The sequence below is a fragment of the Diaporthe citri genome, assembly GCF_014595645.1.
Source record: "Diaporthe citri strain NFHF-8-4 chromosome Unknown scaffold_2, whole genome shotgun sequence".
Taxonomy (NCBI): Eukaryota; Fungi; Ascomycota; class Sordariomycetes; order Diaporthales; family Diaporthaceae; genus Diaporthe; species Diaporthe citri.
In genome coordinates this window covers 5,400,372-5,418,037 of record NW_025064847.1, presented here as the reverse complement: position 1 = coordinate 5,418,037, position 17,666 = coordinate 5,400,372, and the positions used below count along the sequence as shown (strand labels likewise).

Sequence of the window (17,666 nt, the reverse complement as noted above, 5' to 3'; positions counted from 1 at the left end):
AAGCTGATGTGCATTACCGTGAATACCACGACAGAACTAGAAGATATCCAGGACGTCCCGTGCCAAGGTCGGTTGAAGTTTTAGTGTGTTCTCTCTCAGGAGCGAATCGCGAGCCTGATGATTCCGAACGAGCCTGTGGCTTATGGATCACACGTCACTTTGGGCCGGGTGATCCAGTCCCTTCTTCCGGTGGCCGTCACGGACAGGTCCATGCTTCATGGCTCAAATCGCAAACACAAGTTCACCGTCTTTACAGCTTGTCAAATCGAAGTAGTGGCTCCGGAACCACGACCCAGATTTCAGGGACGGGAACAACCTGAAATTACCGTGCGGTATTTTCACTTCCAGTCTCATACGCATTGCTGTATCAATGGGCTCCCAAAAGCTACCCCATACATATGGTCGGCTTGAAGGAATGTCCAGCGCTTATCTGGAGCATTTTATCTCCACAAAGAACGAGTGCAAGCAAAAACATTCCGTGCTGATTGGGGATGATAGCAGACGATTTTAATCCTCAATAAGTGCTGGACGCCGTGACGTACAGTTCTTTCCCATCATCAGTGTCTATGAAGACTCTGCAATAATTTCCCGTGGCCGGATCTCCGCTGCTAGACCCTCGGATTGTACAAGGTTTGTGAACCGAGGACACCCTATGAACAGCGGGACAGGCCCCTGTTCGAGGTGTCATTGTCCAAAGTCGGGGGCCATAAGCCCAAGGCGAAACCCGGGCAATATCTGTTGCCGTCCAGCCTTCGGGCAAGCATCACCAGCTCTTGGCTTGCGGAGCTGATCAGGCGGCCGGAAGTGGCATCCCCGGCACGGTTCTGTTTTGCCTTGGAGGGTTGAGTTATGTAATGCTTTTATTGAGTACCTCATCCTAAATCTCCATGCTGAGGAACATTCGACCCTAGATGACGTGACCGCAAGGCTCTCAATACTTGATACTTCACTCAGCCTCGTGCTTGATCCAGACTCAGAACCAGCGACTACAATTATTTTAAATGATGGTGATATCCTTGATCTCGGTATTAAAAGAATCATCCCAGTACATACTTTCCATCCATCCCACTCTCCTGTACTCATTTTCCCTGTTGCCCGTAGGTAGGATGGCCAAGCCTGGGCCATGGCCAATGCTCGCAAATTTGATGCAAAAAACAACCTCCACCCCTTCTCTGTCGTATTTCTCCTGGGGGGCATCGAAGTCCATCACTCCGACGCTCACTCCATCAGCGGTTTTCACGCAGTAATCGTACGAGCTGGTGGCCCATAATGCACCGGGAACCAGCGCCGCGGTACAAGTGAGAACGGCGTGCGTGACGGCTCCAAAAGGATCATTGGTAGATGTTTGGACATGGATGTCCAAAACCTTGAGCGCGTACTCGGCAGATTCTGCGCTCTCTGGGGCCGAGGTATGAACATATGAGATGGGGCCTGCCACCGAAGCCCACGACCATGTCGGAGCAACATACTCCGGATAACGTGTGTTCGTGATGGTACGTTGGTATTCGTTGAAGCCATCACGGCCTGTTCGCGAATACCATTGAAGACCCTCCAGGAAATCGTTTTCCCACAAGCCGGCCAAGTATCGGCAGTTGGCAGGCTTGTAGTCCCGTACAGCGGCAGCCAGACCAGCTAGAGCCGGGAGCTTGTCGGTGAATACAGTAAGATGTCTTGCTGAATAATCCTCCACGGCTCGACGCCAGGATCTGTCAACCCTGCCACTGCTGATTTCGTTGTCCAACATCCGGCCTGGCCAGGTTTTATCACCTGGTGTGTCCTCGTCGTCTGACCAGTATTCTACTTCCGGTATCCCGTTGGGGAGGCCCTCGGAAGCTCGGACTGTACGGCATTCCCAGAGTACCTGGGTCTCGGTGTAGTACAAAATGCGCCGAGAAATCTCTCGTTCCTGGAAACACCAACCGCGGGAGACAAGGGGGCTTTCTCCGTATGTTTCCTTCTGAGGTTTCATAACCACGATTTCCTGGCCCGACCCATCCTCCTGGGGGCCCCGCACACCAGGAAGTCTCACGGATAGGATATCAGAAGGATCACCATGCCGGAACAAGCCTAGATCGGGCTTTGTCGGCGGGACGGCAGCAGCCACAGTGAATTCGGCGTACCGGTAAATTTGGATCATCAGAGCTGCCTCGCGGTTCCAATCCTCCGGGTCGTCCTGGACAATACAGAGAGAATCAATCCAAACGTAACTGATGCCCATCGTGACTGCAACTTGGAAAACGTCATTGAAAATCTGGGGCAATCTAGAAATGCTGAGCCCGCGCATTTGTTCATGGATATTGTCCCGAGTTGACTTCGCTTCAGCAGGAAAATCTTCTGGCCAGCGATAGCTTAAGGCGATATATCCGCATTCCGAATACTCCATACCATTGGTAGACACGAGCCTCGGCTGCAAGTTCGTATCGACCTGATTGCTCAATGATAAGGCTCTCGACGTATCTAGATAAATCAGCCTGGTGGGAAGAGATGCATTCCCCAACGATGCCCGGCACTCTGGATGCTCATTCTTGCAAGTATCCAGCCAGGTACGGATCTGTTTATATGTTTGAGGCGACGATGTGTCTTCCGTAATGGGAACTCTGGAATCTATTCCCACATCAGCGTCCAGCATCCAATTTGTATCCATTGCTTGAGCAGGGGCAATGCTGCCCTTGACGAGATCTCACCTGAAAATGGAACTACGACAGGGAATTCTATCTCTATCCGAAGACCATTACGCCATTCTCCGTTCGGAGGGAACGGCTCATGCACAATACATCTCATTGTGGGTGGCGAAACGGGCCGTTTTGAGAATGAAACGGGCGACGGCTGAGGTATGGAGATGGACGTGATTGCCAGTCTCTTCGAAACGAAGCAGCAGAACGGGCAGCCTGCGGCGGCTGAGGCCCTGAGCGCTGTCAGAGAGGGATGCAAAACAGTTTCGTTTCCAAGTTCCCAGAACAGGTCAACCAGGGACGTCTTCCGGCACGCCTCACAGTGCGGATCTGTGCCACGGTCAAGCGGCTGATCGATTGGCGGCGGCGGTTGAGAGTCGAGGGCAGCTCGCACCCGGTCCTGAATATCAGCATCTCCGCTATAATCGGCAGCCTCTAGCATGGTCTGCCCCCAGTAGGCCGTTGCGTGGATATCCGCGCCCGCGGACAGGAGATATTCAAAGACTTGAACATGGCCACCTCGAATGGCGAGCAGAAGCGGTGACGCCGTCGCCCCCGTCGCGTTGACCTCGGCACCGGCGGCCAACAGCAGCTTCACGGCAGCCAGGTCGCCTCGTTCCGATGCATTCTGCAGAGCGGTTTGCTTCCAGCCTCCGGAAGGATTGGAGTTCACGTCGGCCCCCTCTGAGAGCAGCACTTCTAATATTTCCAAGTTGCCATCTGCAGCGGCCCTTTGCAGCAGGGAGAGATCTTCCACTTCAAAATACCTTTTACTATGGAGGTTGACGTCGGGGTGCAACTGTAGCAGCTGCCGTACGATATCGGTACTGTGGTTCTCTACTGCCTTCTCCAGCGCCAGGGTTGCGGCCCGGCGAGCATCGTGTAGAGGCATTATTGAAAGCAGTCGTGCCACGAGATCGGGATTTTTCACCTCGGCCGCAACCGAAAGGGCGGTCTTGTGCCCAAAAACATCCACATCCACAACGGCGCCAGCGGCCAGGAGCACCTCTACCATGGTCGTGTCGCCTGCTCGAACGGCGGCCTGAAGAGCAGTATCGGCGTACCGGCAGGGCGCATTCACGTCGGCGTCCGCATCTATGAGTAGTTTCACCACTGCCAAATGCCCACCAACAGCAGCTAAGTGGACCGCCGTGGCCCCGTCCAAGTCTGTCTCATTCTCATCGCTTGCATGGCGTATCGACTCATTAACATCGGCCCCCTTGGCGAGCAAAAGTTCCACGACGGCCTGGTGACCGTGGTACGCTGCTAACTGCAGGGCAGTGAAATCGCTCAACTCCTTCGCCCTTGACCAGTGATAAAGATCCTGAAGGCCGGGATCAACATCAACAAGGGCGCCAGAGTGCAAGACGAATGTCAGGACATCCAAATTACCCGCGGCTGCCAGTTTCCGGATGTCGATCTTTGTGGCATCACCACCTGCCTGTGTGAGAAGCTCGATCAAGGCCATGTTTCCCACGTCCACGGCTGATTGCAGCGCCGCGGTGACGGCAGCCGCGGGGAGGTTGCCCTGATCAGAACCAGCCTGGAGCAATTTATTCACCGCTTCCAGATGCCCCCGTGAGGCTGCAGCCGCAATGGCGTTGCCAGCACGACCAGCTTCGGCAGTTATATCGGCGCCCGCGTCCAGGAGTCTCTGTAGGACAAGCATATTGCTAGTCGCCGCCGCTTTGACAAGAGCGTTGTTGATGCTTGTTCGGGCGCGATCGAGAAATTCCCTAGTATCAAGCAGCCTCCGTGAGTCTTTCTGTCGGCCTTCGGCCACCGCATTGTTGAGGTCGTCCGGATCGAATTCTTTGGCCGTATCTTCAACGCGTCCCAGGAATAGCTCCAATAAGGTGGTGCTAGAAGTTTCTCCTGCAGCCTCAATGGCTGAAGAGGTAACGTAATTGACGGAGATGTTGTCAAAGTAGCGTTTCGAGATGCTGACATCTGCGCCATTTTGCAGGAGAGCCTTGCATATCTCTACATGGCCAGCCTCGGCTGCGGCTATCAAAGGAGTAGACTCCGAGCGCTCGCCGCCACAGTGATCGGGATGAGCGCCTGTTCCGAGCAACTTCTGGACGACGATAAGTTGGCCTTGCGCTGCGGCCGCCTCGAGCGCCGAGATTCCCACCTCATGTACTGGAGCATTGGGGTCCGCCCCAGCCTCCAGCAGCCGCTCCACGGCATCCACGTGGCCCGCAGAGGCCGCAACTCCGAGGGCTGTATGATGGTCGCAGCGAACGGGCTTATCGTGGGCGCCGCCGGTAGGGTCGAGGGAAGACGAGTTCTCATGCTCTTCGGCTTCCTGTGCCAGCAGCGAGGCCATTTCCTGGATGCTGCCGCCGCCACCGACGGCGAGTTGCAGCGCTCTGCGCCCACTCTCGTAGCTGGCTGCTGAAACATCCAGGGCCATTGCCGAAGGCGAGCGGGCACTCGGTTGTGAGTCTGAGGATGAATCGATGACCTCGCTCATCACTGCATGTCCCGGGGCAGCTGGTTTGATGGAGGCTGGCGTGATACGGCAACCAGTGTACTCAGCCCAAAGGTCGAAAGGATTCGAGTTGCATTGAATGCTGCTGGCTTTAACGAGTGGGTGCCGAGCAGGGGCAGTGGTAGGTGGGGGAACACCTAAACCAACACTTGGGCAGTACAGTTGGTGGACAACTTGAGGTCAATGTAACCCACTAAAGATAACCCTTCTTCTCCTCTCTTTAAGAACAACTGCCTCAGTCACTCCCAGAAGCCTTACAAAAAGACATTCTTACAAAAGAGCAAGAATTACCACAAACTATAAAATTTTGATGCTTCTTATGGAATTGACTAATCAGCCAAAGGAAACATCTTAAAAAGTGAGGTCGGATTCTACATGCAAATTAGGCCCGGTTATAAGCATGGACTATTGGTTGGCACTGATGCTAGCTATTAAACAGGAGGTGTCTTTGTGTTTGATATAGATTACCTAAGTAAGTCGGGATAAATTGGCAAACGGCTTTGTGATCTTTCTAATTAAGGCTTGCAAGTGATATCGCAATTTGCACAGTGGATCAAGTGTCGGCAACAAGCTATGTTGTGACAGCTTTCTATGGTATGGCAAGAGAGGTAGATACAAAATAGCCCGTTAAAAAATGCTGAACTCGCTAAGTAGTAATTGTGTCGCGGGTCTTCATCACAATCAGGAAAGATATGCTCGGCAATATTTTACCTTATACATGTATTCCTTTTGTATTTCTTCTTTATGCTGGTTTATCTTGACATTGTCCCAGCTGAAAGAAAGTTCTAGGGGAACTCCTCTGCTCGCATGAGAAATTCCGCCCTTTCGCGACTGCATCATGCTCACGATCTTTTCTCATCTTAGGGAGCTTCCGCATCCCGTTCCATATAACATTAATAATAGAGTTTGATGTCGGCTTTGGTCTGTGCAGATGCAGCAGACTGCGGCCAGTATCATGGAACAACATGCAAACCCGGGCCCGAATAACACCCAATCCTTGTTGAGTTCTACCACAGTATGCTATGTATAGATCTAAATCGCGGGCAAATTCTAGCCCAATACAAATTTGCACCAGCGACTCGGGCCTTGCCACTGTATACTTGTATCTGGCTAAATCCAACTCTGCTTCTTCCCAGGTGCCGCCTTTTCAGTCAGTTTATGTAAAAGAGTTTTGGAGAATAAACTCTGGCCTTACACGGAATGTTCCTAGAAAGTTCCGAGTCTGCCTTTGGCTTTGTAAAGCAGCAGTCATATAATCACATCCAGACTTTTTCCAATTTACGTGCCAATACACAGGCCAGGATCGAGAATGCATGCCGAAGAGAACAAAGATGAAGCCATCCGGCAACCAATTCGGCATCTATGATTTGGAAATATTTGTTATTTGACCTGGGACGTCGCTCTGTTGTGAGGCCACGTTTCCGATCTATCTTCAGCGAGCCTACTGCCATATTTGGAAAGAAGCTGTCAAACAGCGACCATTTTGCTTCTGTTCTTTCCCACACTGTATATCATGGAGTCTAAAATGGCCTGGGATTCTCGGCATATCGACGCCTCGGGTCGATTGAGAGCAAAGGCCCAAATTGTCCTTGTGGTAAGATCGCCTGATCCAGTCACAATAATGCAGAAAATCTCACCAGCCACGACAGTCTATGAGCTTCCTCACCGCAGCGCAAGATGATCGCCATGGTCGGTTCCGGCCTCCTCTCGCAACAGACCAGCGCCTTCCTCGGTGACGCGTCAGTCGCAGCGTGAAACAGCGAGATCCCAACCATCTTCACCCTCGCCCTCAGCCTGCCCCTGAGCCAGGCGGCGGACCACTAGGGCCGGAGGTAGATGATCATCGCCCCGTTGCTCCTCGCCATAGCGGGATTCCTCATCGTCTCGAGGGCACACAGCATTGTCATGCTTCCCGCAGGGCTCTGCGTCGGCGGCAACCCGGCGCGCTCCCGCATCTTCTGGTACGTCGCCGCCGCCGTGTACGCCATCGGGGCGGCGGGGGTCTTCTTCGGGTACAAACCCCCGCCGCGGCCGTGGGAGAAGATGCGCGAGCTCGACTGGCTGGGGTATGCTAAAGTCAAAGTATGAAGGCCCATAAAGGTAATTATCTACCTTTGTAAGTTGCTAGGAATGAGATGTTCTGGGCGGGCGGCCAGAAAGAGCTGGGTAGGCCGACTGTGGCTGGGTACCTGGGTTGGACAGCAGTTTGGTCAGCTGATGCACGTGGCTCCGGTCCTGTCAGATCTAGTCAGTTCATTCCCCGACAAAAGAAAGGTGAAAATCCATTGGAACAGCAACCGGCGGCGTCGAATGATGGCAGAGATCGGTGCTTGCCATTCGACAGTCATGGACAACTTTCGAGAGGACCCATACGCTGTTCTTGGCATCCGCCGACATGCAAGGCCGGGAGATATCAGAGAACACGACCGAGACTGGCTTCCGGAGATCAGACAACGCTACCGAGACTTGCTCCAGGAGATCCCTCCTGATGAAGCTTCCGACCCAGCTGTGAGAGCATATAGAGAGCGGGTGCAACGAGCGTACAAAATGCTCATAGACAGATGCAGTGATCGCAATCCCCCGCGACACTTCGGAACTCCCAGTGTAAGATTCTCTCTTGAGACAGCGTCTATACCCATGCGTGGACCTCCACCAGATGCAGTATACGGCAATTCATCTACAGACGAGGAACACAGTGAAGCTCGACGGCAGAAAGACCAATGACTTCAGATTGAAAAAGACATTGAGGAGCGCAACAAAAGGGTTCACAAGCACCTCAGTGAAAGCACAGGAGATGAACTGCCTCAAGATGAACCGCGGGAAAGACAACAAGACCCGATGCGACCGCTGATATTCATCGGGCATTGCTTCGGGGGACTGGTCATACAACGGGCACTGATCACAGCAAGACTTTGTCCCGAATCGGAAACTGAGGAGGCTATTCTGAATTCTACAGTTGGGGCCGTCTTCCTGGGCACGCCGCACAGGGGAACCGGGGCTTTTGGCTCCCAGAGCGCCTTGCTTGCAGCTATTGCGGCACAGTCTGACCTTTATGTATCCATGGAATCCGATGTACTGGACGCCATGGAAGCTGAAAGAGGCGAATTACTGGATGTATCCGAGGACTTTCTCAAACTGTCTGTCAGGGCGGATTTGCGTATAACTTGTTTCTTCGAACAAATGGAGTCCAACCTTGGCAAGATGATTGAACGAGATGATATAAAGGTAAGACACAGAGATGTCATATTCGTATGCAAGCCCAGGCTGATGTATGGGTGCAGCAATTCGTTGTGGACGAAACATATGCAAGATTAGGAGCCAACCGGGCAATCGGCCTTCCAACTGACCACTTCAAGCTCAACAAATTTGCCGCCCCCGAAGATGGAAACTATCTCGATGTGGCGGGCGAGGTTTCTCGGCTTTACACGGAAGCCCTGGAGCTGGCAATCGAGAGACGCTCTCGAAGAACCGACTCGGTAGGGGCTCTAGAGCAATATCAGCGGCTCGTAGCGAAACAGGAGCTGAAGCTCGAGGAGGCAGCAAAAGAGGCAGCTCTCAAGGAAGAGGACTTCGAAAGGAGATTCCAGGAGATATTGGAACAGAACGTGCTGCTGCCGAAGGATGATGTGATGACTGGAAGGCAGCAAGCTGAGCGCTTGAAGAGAAACATGAGGAGATACGGTCTGGACAAGCGTACTGTCCACAGAGTTTTGCAGGACAATCCAATTCCAAGCATGGAGGATTTCTCACACGATTGCATGCAGGAGAGGGACGAGTGGTACCAAAACTCGCTGAAAGAAGCACTCTCTGAAGCCGGGTTAGACGAAGGCAAAGTTGATGCAATAATCCACGATACTGGCGAAACGATGGTCATTGAGGGTATGCGAACGAGCGTCACGAGAATGTCAGAGAGGTGGCTAGATGAGCGCACGCTTCAGGAATACGACATCCCTTTCATGCGCGATCCGGTAAGCATGTTCAAGCCCAGAGTCCCATCCATTACAATTATTAAATACCGACGCAGGAACAATCATCAATCCTCGTTATCAAGCAATGGGCTCCTCTTCACGAGAAGGAGATTCTCTGGGACCATACCCAGGACCTAAGGGCTAGATGGGAGCCGGAAGACACAACATCTTGGTACGTGCCTGGTTCGCCAGAGGAGCTTTGGAGAAATCGAAGCGCAGAGTCGATTTTGTCGCCCCCTAGTAGCCAGGTTATAGCTCAGAGAAGGAACAGCTCTAGGACCCTACATGAGCAAATTCGCAGTCGTCAGAGCAGCATCGATTCCGTTGCTCGGATACCTGTGCTGGACCAAGATGAGGATGACATGGATGTTAATGCACTAGAAGAGGAGGAAACAAACACTATGAGACAGGAAGGTGGAGGAAAGGCATTGATTGCGAGGAAGGATAGGAAGACGAGGGAAAAAAAGGACATCAAGTAAGTTGCGGTTTTATAGCGGCCACTAAGGTGCAGTTAGATAATAGGTACAAGGCTTGATTAACTCTATGCTAGGGGTTCCTAAAAGGGCTTATTTAAGAGCACTATATGCCTTATCTAATTAATATATAACTTATAAGGCTAAAGCTAGACATTAAAAGGAAAGATGAACGAGGAAATTCCAGGGAGGCTAGAAAGGATAGAAAAACTAGAGAACGAAAGATGGAAAGGTTAATGAAAATTTTGAGATAAGCAGAGGATGAGGTTGAATAGTGTGAGAAAAATAGCAAGACACGTTTTTTGTCATGTATTGAAGGAGTCAAACCCTCTCGGCAGGTGCGAAACAAGGACAGTCCTCACGGTGTGATGGATATAACTACACAGACAGGCACACAGACAGGCTTATCAAAGTGAATACTTGAAATAGTTTGGACAGATCGCATTAAGCATGCAGTTAAACTTTCTCAAGAGTTTAGATTTCTTCAGGAACCTGATTTACATACTCTGAGTAATCCTAATGCATGAGGCACCAAATATTCATCTGAAAAATAGGATGCTACTGTCCTGTGGTATTGTTCATCCGAGCCTGGTACCCCTTGCAACCCGGCGTTGCTCTTGGCGGGTTTTGTGTCGTACTGTGTGGGCTACATTGAACACGAAGAGTGTAACGTATAACACAGTAACTACCAAAATGATGGCAGCCACTACTGCGAGGCAAAGTATGGTGGCGGCATAGGAAAGCTTCTGCACGGCCGCTGAAGCGCTCAGAGTGTCTGTAGCCAGGGCGACTTGCAAGGCCGAAAGAATTGTAGTGCAGAAAGCAAAAGCGAGGATGATCCATCGAAATCGCCTCTGGAAAAAGTCGCTGTACGTAGGGTGTCTGGCTCCTCCGTAGCCCCATAGTAGATCTCCCAGGCTAAGAGGAGGCATGAAGCGAATAATGTGATCCAGGCGATTTAATCGAAGCCCTCCGTAGTGAAACCTCTTGTGGACTCCAGCCAGACTGTTGACATCCATGCGGCCTGGATTATGAATGTCGAGTAGCGATTCCACCAGTGTACGCCATCGAGGCCAGCTCACACCCGGGGGGAGGAGATGACTCTGTTGTGCAAGCATCCAGTCCGTCTCCCTCCGGAGGAGCCACACATACGAAAGCAGAAGGCCACGAGCTGAAGCTGCTAGATTTTGATCATGCATGATATATGTCGTCCAAAACCAATGTGATAGTAGATATGCCGGAAGGGGCTTGAGGAATAGTCGAGACGTGGTCGGGCACCAGACCAGATGTAGGTCTGCACGTTCCGTGGGGCAGATTGTCCGTCCCAGGCTGCTCGCCTGTCTCTGGAGTGAACGGGCTGGGCCCTGGCGACCGGCCCACCAAAGATAGGGATACGCCTCGCTGAGTCTTGATAGATCAAGGTCTTGCTTGAGAAATAAGGGTATGTGTCGAGTAGTGAGGAGAATTTCGTCAGTGTCAGAATCGACGAAGACACAGGGAAGGCTGTCAGCTAGTCCGCCTGGATGACTCTTGGATGCCGGGCCCCATTCCACCAATTCAGCGTCTGGAGGGAATGGGACAGCCAGTTTAGGTGACTTGTGCCCAATCATGGTGACTGAAGGGCAGAGACACCGGCTCGAGACACGTTTTCCGGAATCTCAAGCTCCTTGAAACGGAAGCTGTCAGCTTCTGAGGTTCACCAGCTCATTCACCAGCAAGCTTTATTGAAAGAAAGTTGAGCTACCTGAACCAGTTTATTGCATGTAAAAGGCACTTGGATCACGTACATAAAGCCAAAGAGGCTGAAAGCTCGCAGGTGCAGGTGGCTGTATTCCAGAGAGCGTCACAGCTTGCTTTGAGGGGAATCACACATCTGACCAACTTTGCTAGGCATCCAAGTAGCCAGGTGCGATAGCTTGTCTATGGGTACTAATAAATGATGCTGGCCAGAGTGAATTCTGATGAGTCGATGAGCACTGAAGACAGAGCAGGAGACATCATGAGCATTAAAGACAGCAAATGCAGCATGTTATGCAGATGAAGACTCTTGAAATGAGGGGAGGGCTGCCTCAACGTCCTTTCTTCTTGACAGAAGGCTGACCTACCTGGTCGGGTTAGGGTCTGATGAGACCATGCGTAACTTGTATCACAATAAGTAACTTGTGATAGCAAAAGAGAGAGTAATGCAACAAGTATTTACGGCTTTCATGTAGTTCACTAAAGCTCAGACTGTAACTATAGAGCATGCCTCCACTCGGGCCTCCGAAATCCGGGGGCTATATCAACCTCCTCGCCTCGATCCATTCTCCGGTTCAGCTTCGCGAAGTGCACCCTCATCACCGCCGCCAGCAACGCCAGAAGCACGATGAAAGAAGCACAGGTGAGCAGGCCCCTCTGGTACACCGGCGCGTCCTGCGCTCGGAACGCAACAGAGCTGATAATACCACCGATCGGAATCGCAGTAGCGAACATGCCCAGCCGAAGTGCCCTCCCAGTGGACGTAGGGCTGCTGCTTGCGATCCACTCAGTCACGAGCGGCGGCGGCGTAAAAGTCCCAGCCATGAGGAGGTAAGTGAGGAAGTAGCCGACGTCGACCCCCCTTCGGCCTGAGAGGTCCAGCGTGGCCAGGAGGATCCACGCCAGGCCCGCGACACCCGCGAACGAGGCGATGAGCACCGCGCGCTGCTGGGTGCGGTTGTTGAGGAACGTCGCGCCGAGCTGGCACGCCATGGCGGTGAGGTGCGGCCCGATGGTGAACAGGTTCGCGCGCACCGAGTCCCTGGTGAGCCGCCGGATCATGGACGGCAGGAAGTTGGCCGCGCCCGTCAGCGCGACGCCGAAGCTGAGCGCCATGAGCATGAACGCCCAGCTCTCCCAACGCAGAAGGGTGTCGCGCGCGTCCGCCCAGCGGAACCTGTCCAGCTCCTCGCTGCCTCCCGCCCCGGTGGCGTCCAGCGTGCCCTCCTCGAGCCGCGCGCGCGCGAGCTTCTTCTCCTCGGGGGCGAGAAGAAGCGGCTCGACTCGACGCTCCGCGGCAGCACTACGAAGAGAACCACCGACATCCCCACCGTGATGGCCCCCTCTATCAGGAACAGATACCGCCACCCGCTGAGCGCGCGCCCGCGCCACTGGAACACGGCGAAGGAGATGAGGCCCGACACGGCGCCGGCGACGTTGACGGCTGAGAAGAAGCAGGCGATGCGCAGGCTCAGCTCGCGGCGCGTGTAGAAGAGGCTGCCGTAGTAGCTCGGCAGCGGGAGGAAGGCGGCCTCGAGGACGCCCAGGACCATGCGGCAGGCCAGCATCCCGCCGAAGTTGCGCGTCGCCGCGCCCGCCATGGCGACGGCCCCGAAGCCGAACATGGCCAGCGGGAGCACGCGCGACGGGCTGAACCTCTTGGCCAGCAGGGAGAAGGGCACCGAGGAGAGGGTCAGGGGGATGTAGAAGAGCACCAGGAGGAGCTGGAACTGGTTCCCCACGAGGTGGAGGTCGCGCTCCAGGGTGTCTGATTTTGCATTGCCGATGTTGGAGCGGTCTATGGCGTGTGTGAGGAGGCCACATGCTGGAGTATGTGTTAGTATGAAAGACTGATGAAACTATCGTCTGAGAGTCAGGAGCGGGTGTGTAGAGCATTCGTGGAAGATGCATACCGAGAGCTGGGAGAACGAGTATGTCAATCTTCCGGACGAGTTTCCTCTGGACCTTCTCATCGATACTTGGTGTCAAAGTAGAAGACGATGGATTGCTTTGCAGTCCCAACTCCGTCGCCTTCTCCGCCGCCGATAATTTGTTGACGTCCGGCATCGCCAGCGTGCTTGTGATCTCCAAAGCTTTTCGCCAAAGGAATTATTGGGTGAACACTGATCCAGAGATTTACATAGCTCCAAATTTCATCAGCCCTATGATCAGCCGAGGGGGGCTTTAAGCTTATAAAGAGCCCCATTAATGCCCGTTGATGTGTCAAAATGTGTCAGTTTCAGATCGGCAAGTCATGGACACAAGATCGACTGAATTGCCCGAGGGCTTGTTGGGAGCTTGTGTTTTGCCAAGCGTATCATCGTCGCTTCACGGGCCTATGCGTTGCCATGTAATGTACCGGTCGGTGCATTTGGGGTTGTTAAAACCAGTCTCTCATGTTGTGCCTTCTGAAGCATTATTATCCATGTAGTCCTGCTATTAGTACAACACGTGAGCTAGTCAAAACGCGGGAATACAGTACCCCAGATCCTCATTGTCGAAAAGGATATCCCTGTCAAGAAACGCTTCAGACAGACACGTTACACTTACATCCGCTTCAGGATGGGAATCAAACTCTTGTGCGCCGACTGACCGCAGACATTGGAGAGGAGAAGCACACGACCATTACACCTCGCAAGAAACTCCGCGATGCATCTCAGACGCACGATCTGAAACCTCTGTCGATTGTACCATTAGGCATCGAGGGCTACACTCCAGGGACGCACATCACTGGAAATTCACAGACACGGTTTACACTGCACTGATGGAGGGTCAGTACACTTTTCTCGAACAAGACACGGCAGTACCCCGGAGAGACATTGTTCAAATACAAGTTGCTATTCCGCTAAGAGAGTCATACAAGAAACGCTATCAAATCTGCTGTTATGGTGGATCCTGCTCCGGCAGGGCTGGCAGAGGTTTCCGCGAGGACTCTGCCCCCAAATCCGACAGCGGTGATCGTGTCAGTGGTGGCTTGCGTGTTCCCGTGATATCATCGTCAGAGTCATCTATTCGTTGCATGTTTTCCACCTCGACCGTCGTCTCTCTCGAGTCGAGATATGGCGCGGACGCGCTGTCTGAGAATTCATCCTCGTCATCCCCCTCCTCGTCCTCGCCAATCTCGATGGCCACCGATGACATCGGATCCGCTCGCACAGGCTCGAAGGCCTGTGGTGTTGCGGTGCTTGTCTCATCCGAGCCCTGATCATGCCTATCTCGGTCGAAGAACTCTTCATCTGGCGTGAGCTCATTGATTCTGATTTTTGGAGCCGTCTGAGAATGTGGATGCGGGCGCGGTGGTGGGGGTGTGTTGTTGTCGTTACTATCGAACTCCTCGGATGTTGGTGTCAGCGGCAACACCTTATCCGTGTATGACACTCTTCGGCGTGCGACTCCATGTCCATGCCGAGGTGCCGGGGCTTGCGCGCCGGCTGGGTGGAGCGCGCCCATGTTGCCATTGCGGTCGGGGGTATTTGATCGACTGATGGACTGCGGTGACCCGGGTGGCCATCGCGGTGAGCCGATATACGAGTTTATCAATTGCGATGTGGAACTGATCGGCCACTGGTCGGCGCTCATACCACCGCCACCGAACACGCCTCGGCTTAACACGACCAGGACAAGACAGCAGAGTAGCAGGACAGACTGGAATATCGCCATTCGCTTCTGGAAAATGACTTCGTCCCTAAGCGCGATAATGTCGCGTTGTGACTGCTCGCGTTGCGTCTCCAGGGCAATCACTGTAGACTGCCAGATCTGGTCATAGTCCTGGCGGACTCTGCGCAGCTCTGAGAAGACTGTACTGTTGAGATTATCAAGAAAAGAGTCCACGCGTGAGATTTGCTTGCGCTCCATTTTCTTGAGCGCCTCCTGGAGGAATTTGGACTGCTCCTCGATATATTGGAGGGACAGCGTGGTATTAGACTCGAGGAACTGAAGTCGCTTGGACACAGATTTGAAGAATGACTCTTGGACCGTTGGGGACGCTGATGCGGAAGACGAAGTGCCGGTTGCGTTCTTATTTTGTGAGTTGGTCCTCGAAGACTGTGGGGAGGACTGCCCGGCTGCAGAGTTCTTCGTGGCAGGTTTTGACGATGGCGAATTTTGCGTCTTGGACGAAGCCGACGGTTTCGGTGGCGTCACGGATGATTTCGGAATGTCCGCTTCCACAATCTTCTGGATGGTTTGTGTTGTGTTCGCCGCCGTATCAGCAGCTCTGTTGGAAGTCGGAGAATGAGGAACGGGTGATGTGGATGTATTTGAGACAACATTGGTCGATGTTGAGGAGCTCAGGGAAGGGGAAGAGGCAACTGTAGAAGCGGCTGTCGAATTTGCAGCGGCCGCCGAAGCACCGGCTTCCTTGGTGCTTGGGGCAGACTGAGAGGAGGATGGGATGCTGCTGTTTGGTAAGGCTGATGGGGAAATATCGAGCGTCTCTGTCATTGTGGGTGTGCTGATGCCGCACGTGCCGTACGAAGAATCGATGAAAAGAGGAGGGTACCACGGAGACAGTTCGTGCCCAGGAGACACTTCGCTGATTGCGACAGGAGCTGCCGTTTCTGCGGCGGTGGGCTCGGCTTCGGCCTCGAAGGCACTCTGATGCATGGACTCTTCCTCCGGAACCGCCTCAGGACCAGAAATGGTCTCGGCTGGTTCGTCGTCCTCAATACCGGCCTCGGCGTCCTTCCAAGAGTCCAACATCCGCGTTCCGTGAACTCGGAGTAGAGACACAGGGCAGTAATATTCGTTTCCGTAGTGTGACAATAGCTCGATCCGGATGTACTTTGCCCATATTTTGGGGTTCTCGACGAGAAATGACTGTATATCTCTGGAGTTTCTCGCCTGAAATGTCCCCAGGTCCTTCCACTTCTCCATCTTGACTGGGTACTTGTCACTCACGCTCACACGGAAACTGCGTATCATGCTGGAGAAGAACTCGAAGTTTGCCAAAACAATGGTGTCCACAAGAATGTCCTCGCTGAGCTCGACAATAACGAACTTGTTCTCCTGAGAGCATATGAACAGCATATAGGAATCCTTGTTTTCGACGAGGATGGCCTTGGAGTTTTGGGCGCCAGGGCTGGTTTTCAGCACCGTTGCACCGCCATCGAAGGACGAGTAGGAAAATCTCTCCTTGCAAGTCTTTCCGGCGTCCTTGGGACGGCGATAATGGGCAACGCCGTTGTCATACACAGTCGTGTCTTGCACTTCTGCGCTTGGCGCGTCGGTAGAGGCGGTTCCAGCCCTGGAACTATCAGTGGCCGTCATCTCCGAGATCTTGTCTGACAAAACGTCAAAGTCCAGCGAGATTTCGCCGTCTTCGCCCCAGCCATCGAGACCACCGCCCACATTGGGGTCCGCATCTCGGGCCTCACGTCGCTTCCTGTCCTTCAGGTCGGCTAGGTCTTGACCCGACTTCTTCAGCATCATAGCCTTCCACTCATCGAAGGACATGAACGAGCCCGTGGCCAGATCCTCGGCATCCTCCTCGACCTTCTTAGCTGCTGCGTCCCCGTCATGCGTGCCTTGTCTTTCCCCATGGGAGGTCTGATCGGTCGGTGCGTCGGCTTGTGTGCTGTTCTCCGCTGGCGCCTCTTCCCGATGCGAACCCTGTGTCGCTGTCGCCGTCGCCGTCTCGCTTGTCGAGCCGGAAGAAGATGATCCAGTGGCGGTGGCGGCGGTGGCATTACCCAGGGCCGTTTGTTGCGACGCAGACCAGGCTGTTGGCAGACATAGCTGTGGAAGACTGTGGGTGATGTAGTTGATTGTCCTGGCCTCGCAGAGTCCGGTGGAAGCAGCAAGGGAGGCGTCGGTGGAGCCCTGGCCGGCAGAAATGCCGGGGGGGCCAAGTAGGAGGAGGGCCCGGAGGGAGGGAGGGCTCAGGAGTGGAAGTCGCATCGTTGCTGTTGGCAATCCATAGTCGTAGTAGCAGAGTCGTGCTGTCGTCGGGAGAACGGACAGGCTCGACTTGCGCGAAGGAAACACGTCGTCGTTGAGGCAGCTCCAGCCTGTCGTCAAGACTGTTGAGAGGCTGGCAAGGGAACTCGAAAAGCCTGTTCTGGACCGGACCAACAAAGGTGTCCAAGAAAGTGCAAGCCCGTCGTCATTTCTGCAGGTCAGCGCTTGCCTTTACTCCATTGAGCCCCTAATCAATCCCAGACAGGGATCCAGCCCCAATTGCCGCCCGTTAAGCTCTGGCGGGTTCCGGAGGGTCCAGGCCCCAAAGACCCTGCCTGCTGCCAGATCATGCTGCACGGAGCGCCACGTGCACCGGGCATGCTGGGGGGATAGGTGGAATCCAGCCTTGCTGCTACTTCCAATC

At 53.7% G+C, this 17,666-nt stretch overlaps 6 protein-coding genes across 6 annotated transcripts; 2 read left to right on the top strand and 4 right to left on the bottom strand.

Annotated features, from left to right (window-relative positions):
- Positions 1-997: 997 nt before the first annotated feature.
- INS49_007042 (uncharacterized protein) lies at positions 998-2,218 on the bottom strand (the record flags this gene model as incomplete). Its single annotated transcript, XM_043167807.1, has 1 exon — positions 998-2,218. The coding sequence occupies one exon, from the start codon at positions 2,216-2,218 to the stop codon at positions 998-1,000; it is 1,221 nt and encodes a 406-aa protein (XP_043028951.1).
- A 386-nt stretch (positions 2,219-2,604) lies between these two features.
- INS49_007041 (uncharacterized protein) lies at positions 2,605-5,148 on the bottom strand (the record flags this gene model as incomplete). Its single annotated transcript, XM_043167806.1, has 1 exon — positions 2,605-5,148. One exon carries the CDS (start codon positions 5,146-5,148, stop codon positions 2,605-2,607), a length of 2,544 nt encoding a protein of 847 aa, XP_043028950.1.
- Positions 5,149-7,002: 1,854 nt separating this feature from the next.
- Positions 7,003-7,294, top strand: INS49_007040 (uncharacterized protein; the record flags this gene model as incomplete). The annotated part of the gene is made up of 2 exons (XM_043167805.1): positions 7,003-7,232; positions 7,288-7,294. 2 exons carry the CDS (start codon positions 7,003-7,005, stop codon positions 7,292-7,294), a joined length of 237 nt encoding a protein of 78 aa, XP_043028949.1.
- Positions 7,295-7,512: 218 nt separating this feature from the next.
- Positions 7,513-9,653, top strand: INS49_007039 (uncharacterized protein; the record flags this gene model as incomplete). Its single annotated transcript, XM_043167804.1, has 5 exons — positions 7,513-7,674; positions 7,897-8,391; positions 8,448-9,134; positions 9,191-9,609; positions 9,650-9,653. 5 exons carry the CDS (start codon positions 7,513-7,515, stop codon positions 9,651-9,653), a joined length of 1,767 nt encoding a protein of 588 aa, XP_043028948.1.
- Positions 9,654-11,842: 2,189 nt separating this feature from the next.
- On the bottom strand, positions 11,843-13,411 carry INS49_007038 (uncharacterized protein; the record flags this gene model as incomplete). The annotated part of the gene is made up of 3 exons (XM_043167803.1): positions 11,843-12,647; positions 12,707-13,169; positions 13,258-13,411. The coding sequence occupies 3 exons, from the start codon at positions 13,409-13,411 to the stop codon at positions 11,843-11,845; spliced, it is 1,422 nt and encodes a 473-aa protein (XP_043028947.1).
- Positions 13,412-14,227: 816 nt separating this feature from the next.
- INS49_007037 (uncharacterized protein) lies at positions 14,228-17,242 on the bottom strand (the record flags this gene model as incomplete). The annotated part of the gene is made up of 1 exon (XM_043167802.1): positions 14,228-17,242. One exon carries the CDS (start codon positions 17,240-17,242, stop codon positions 14,228-14,230), a length of 3,015 nt encoding a protein of 1,004 aa, XP_043028946.1.
- Between the last annotated feature and the right edge of the window lie 424 nt (positions 17,243-17,666).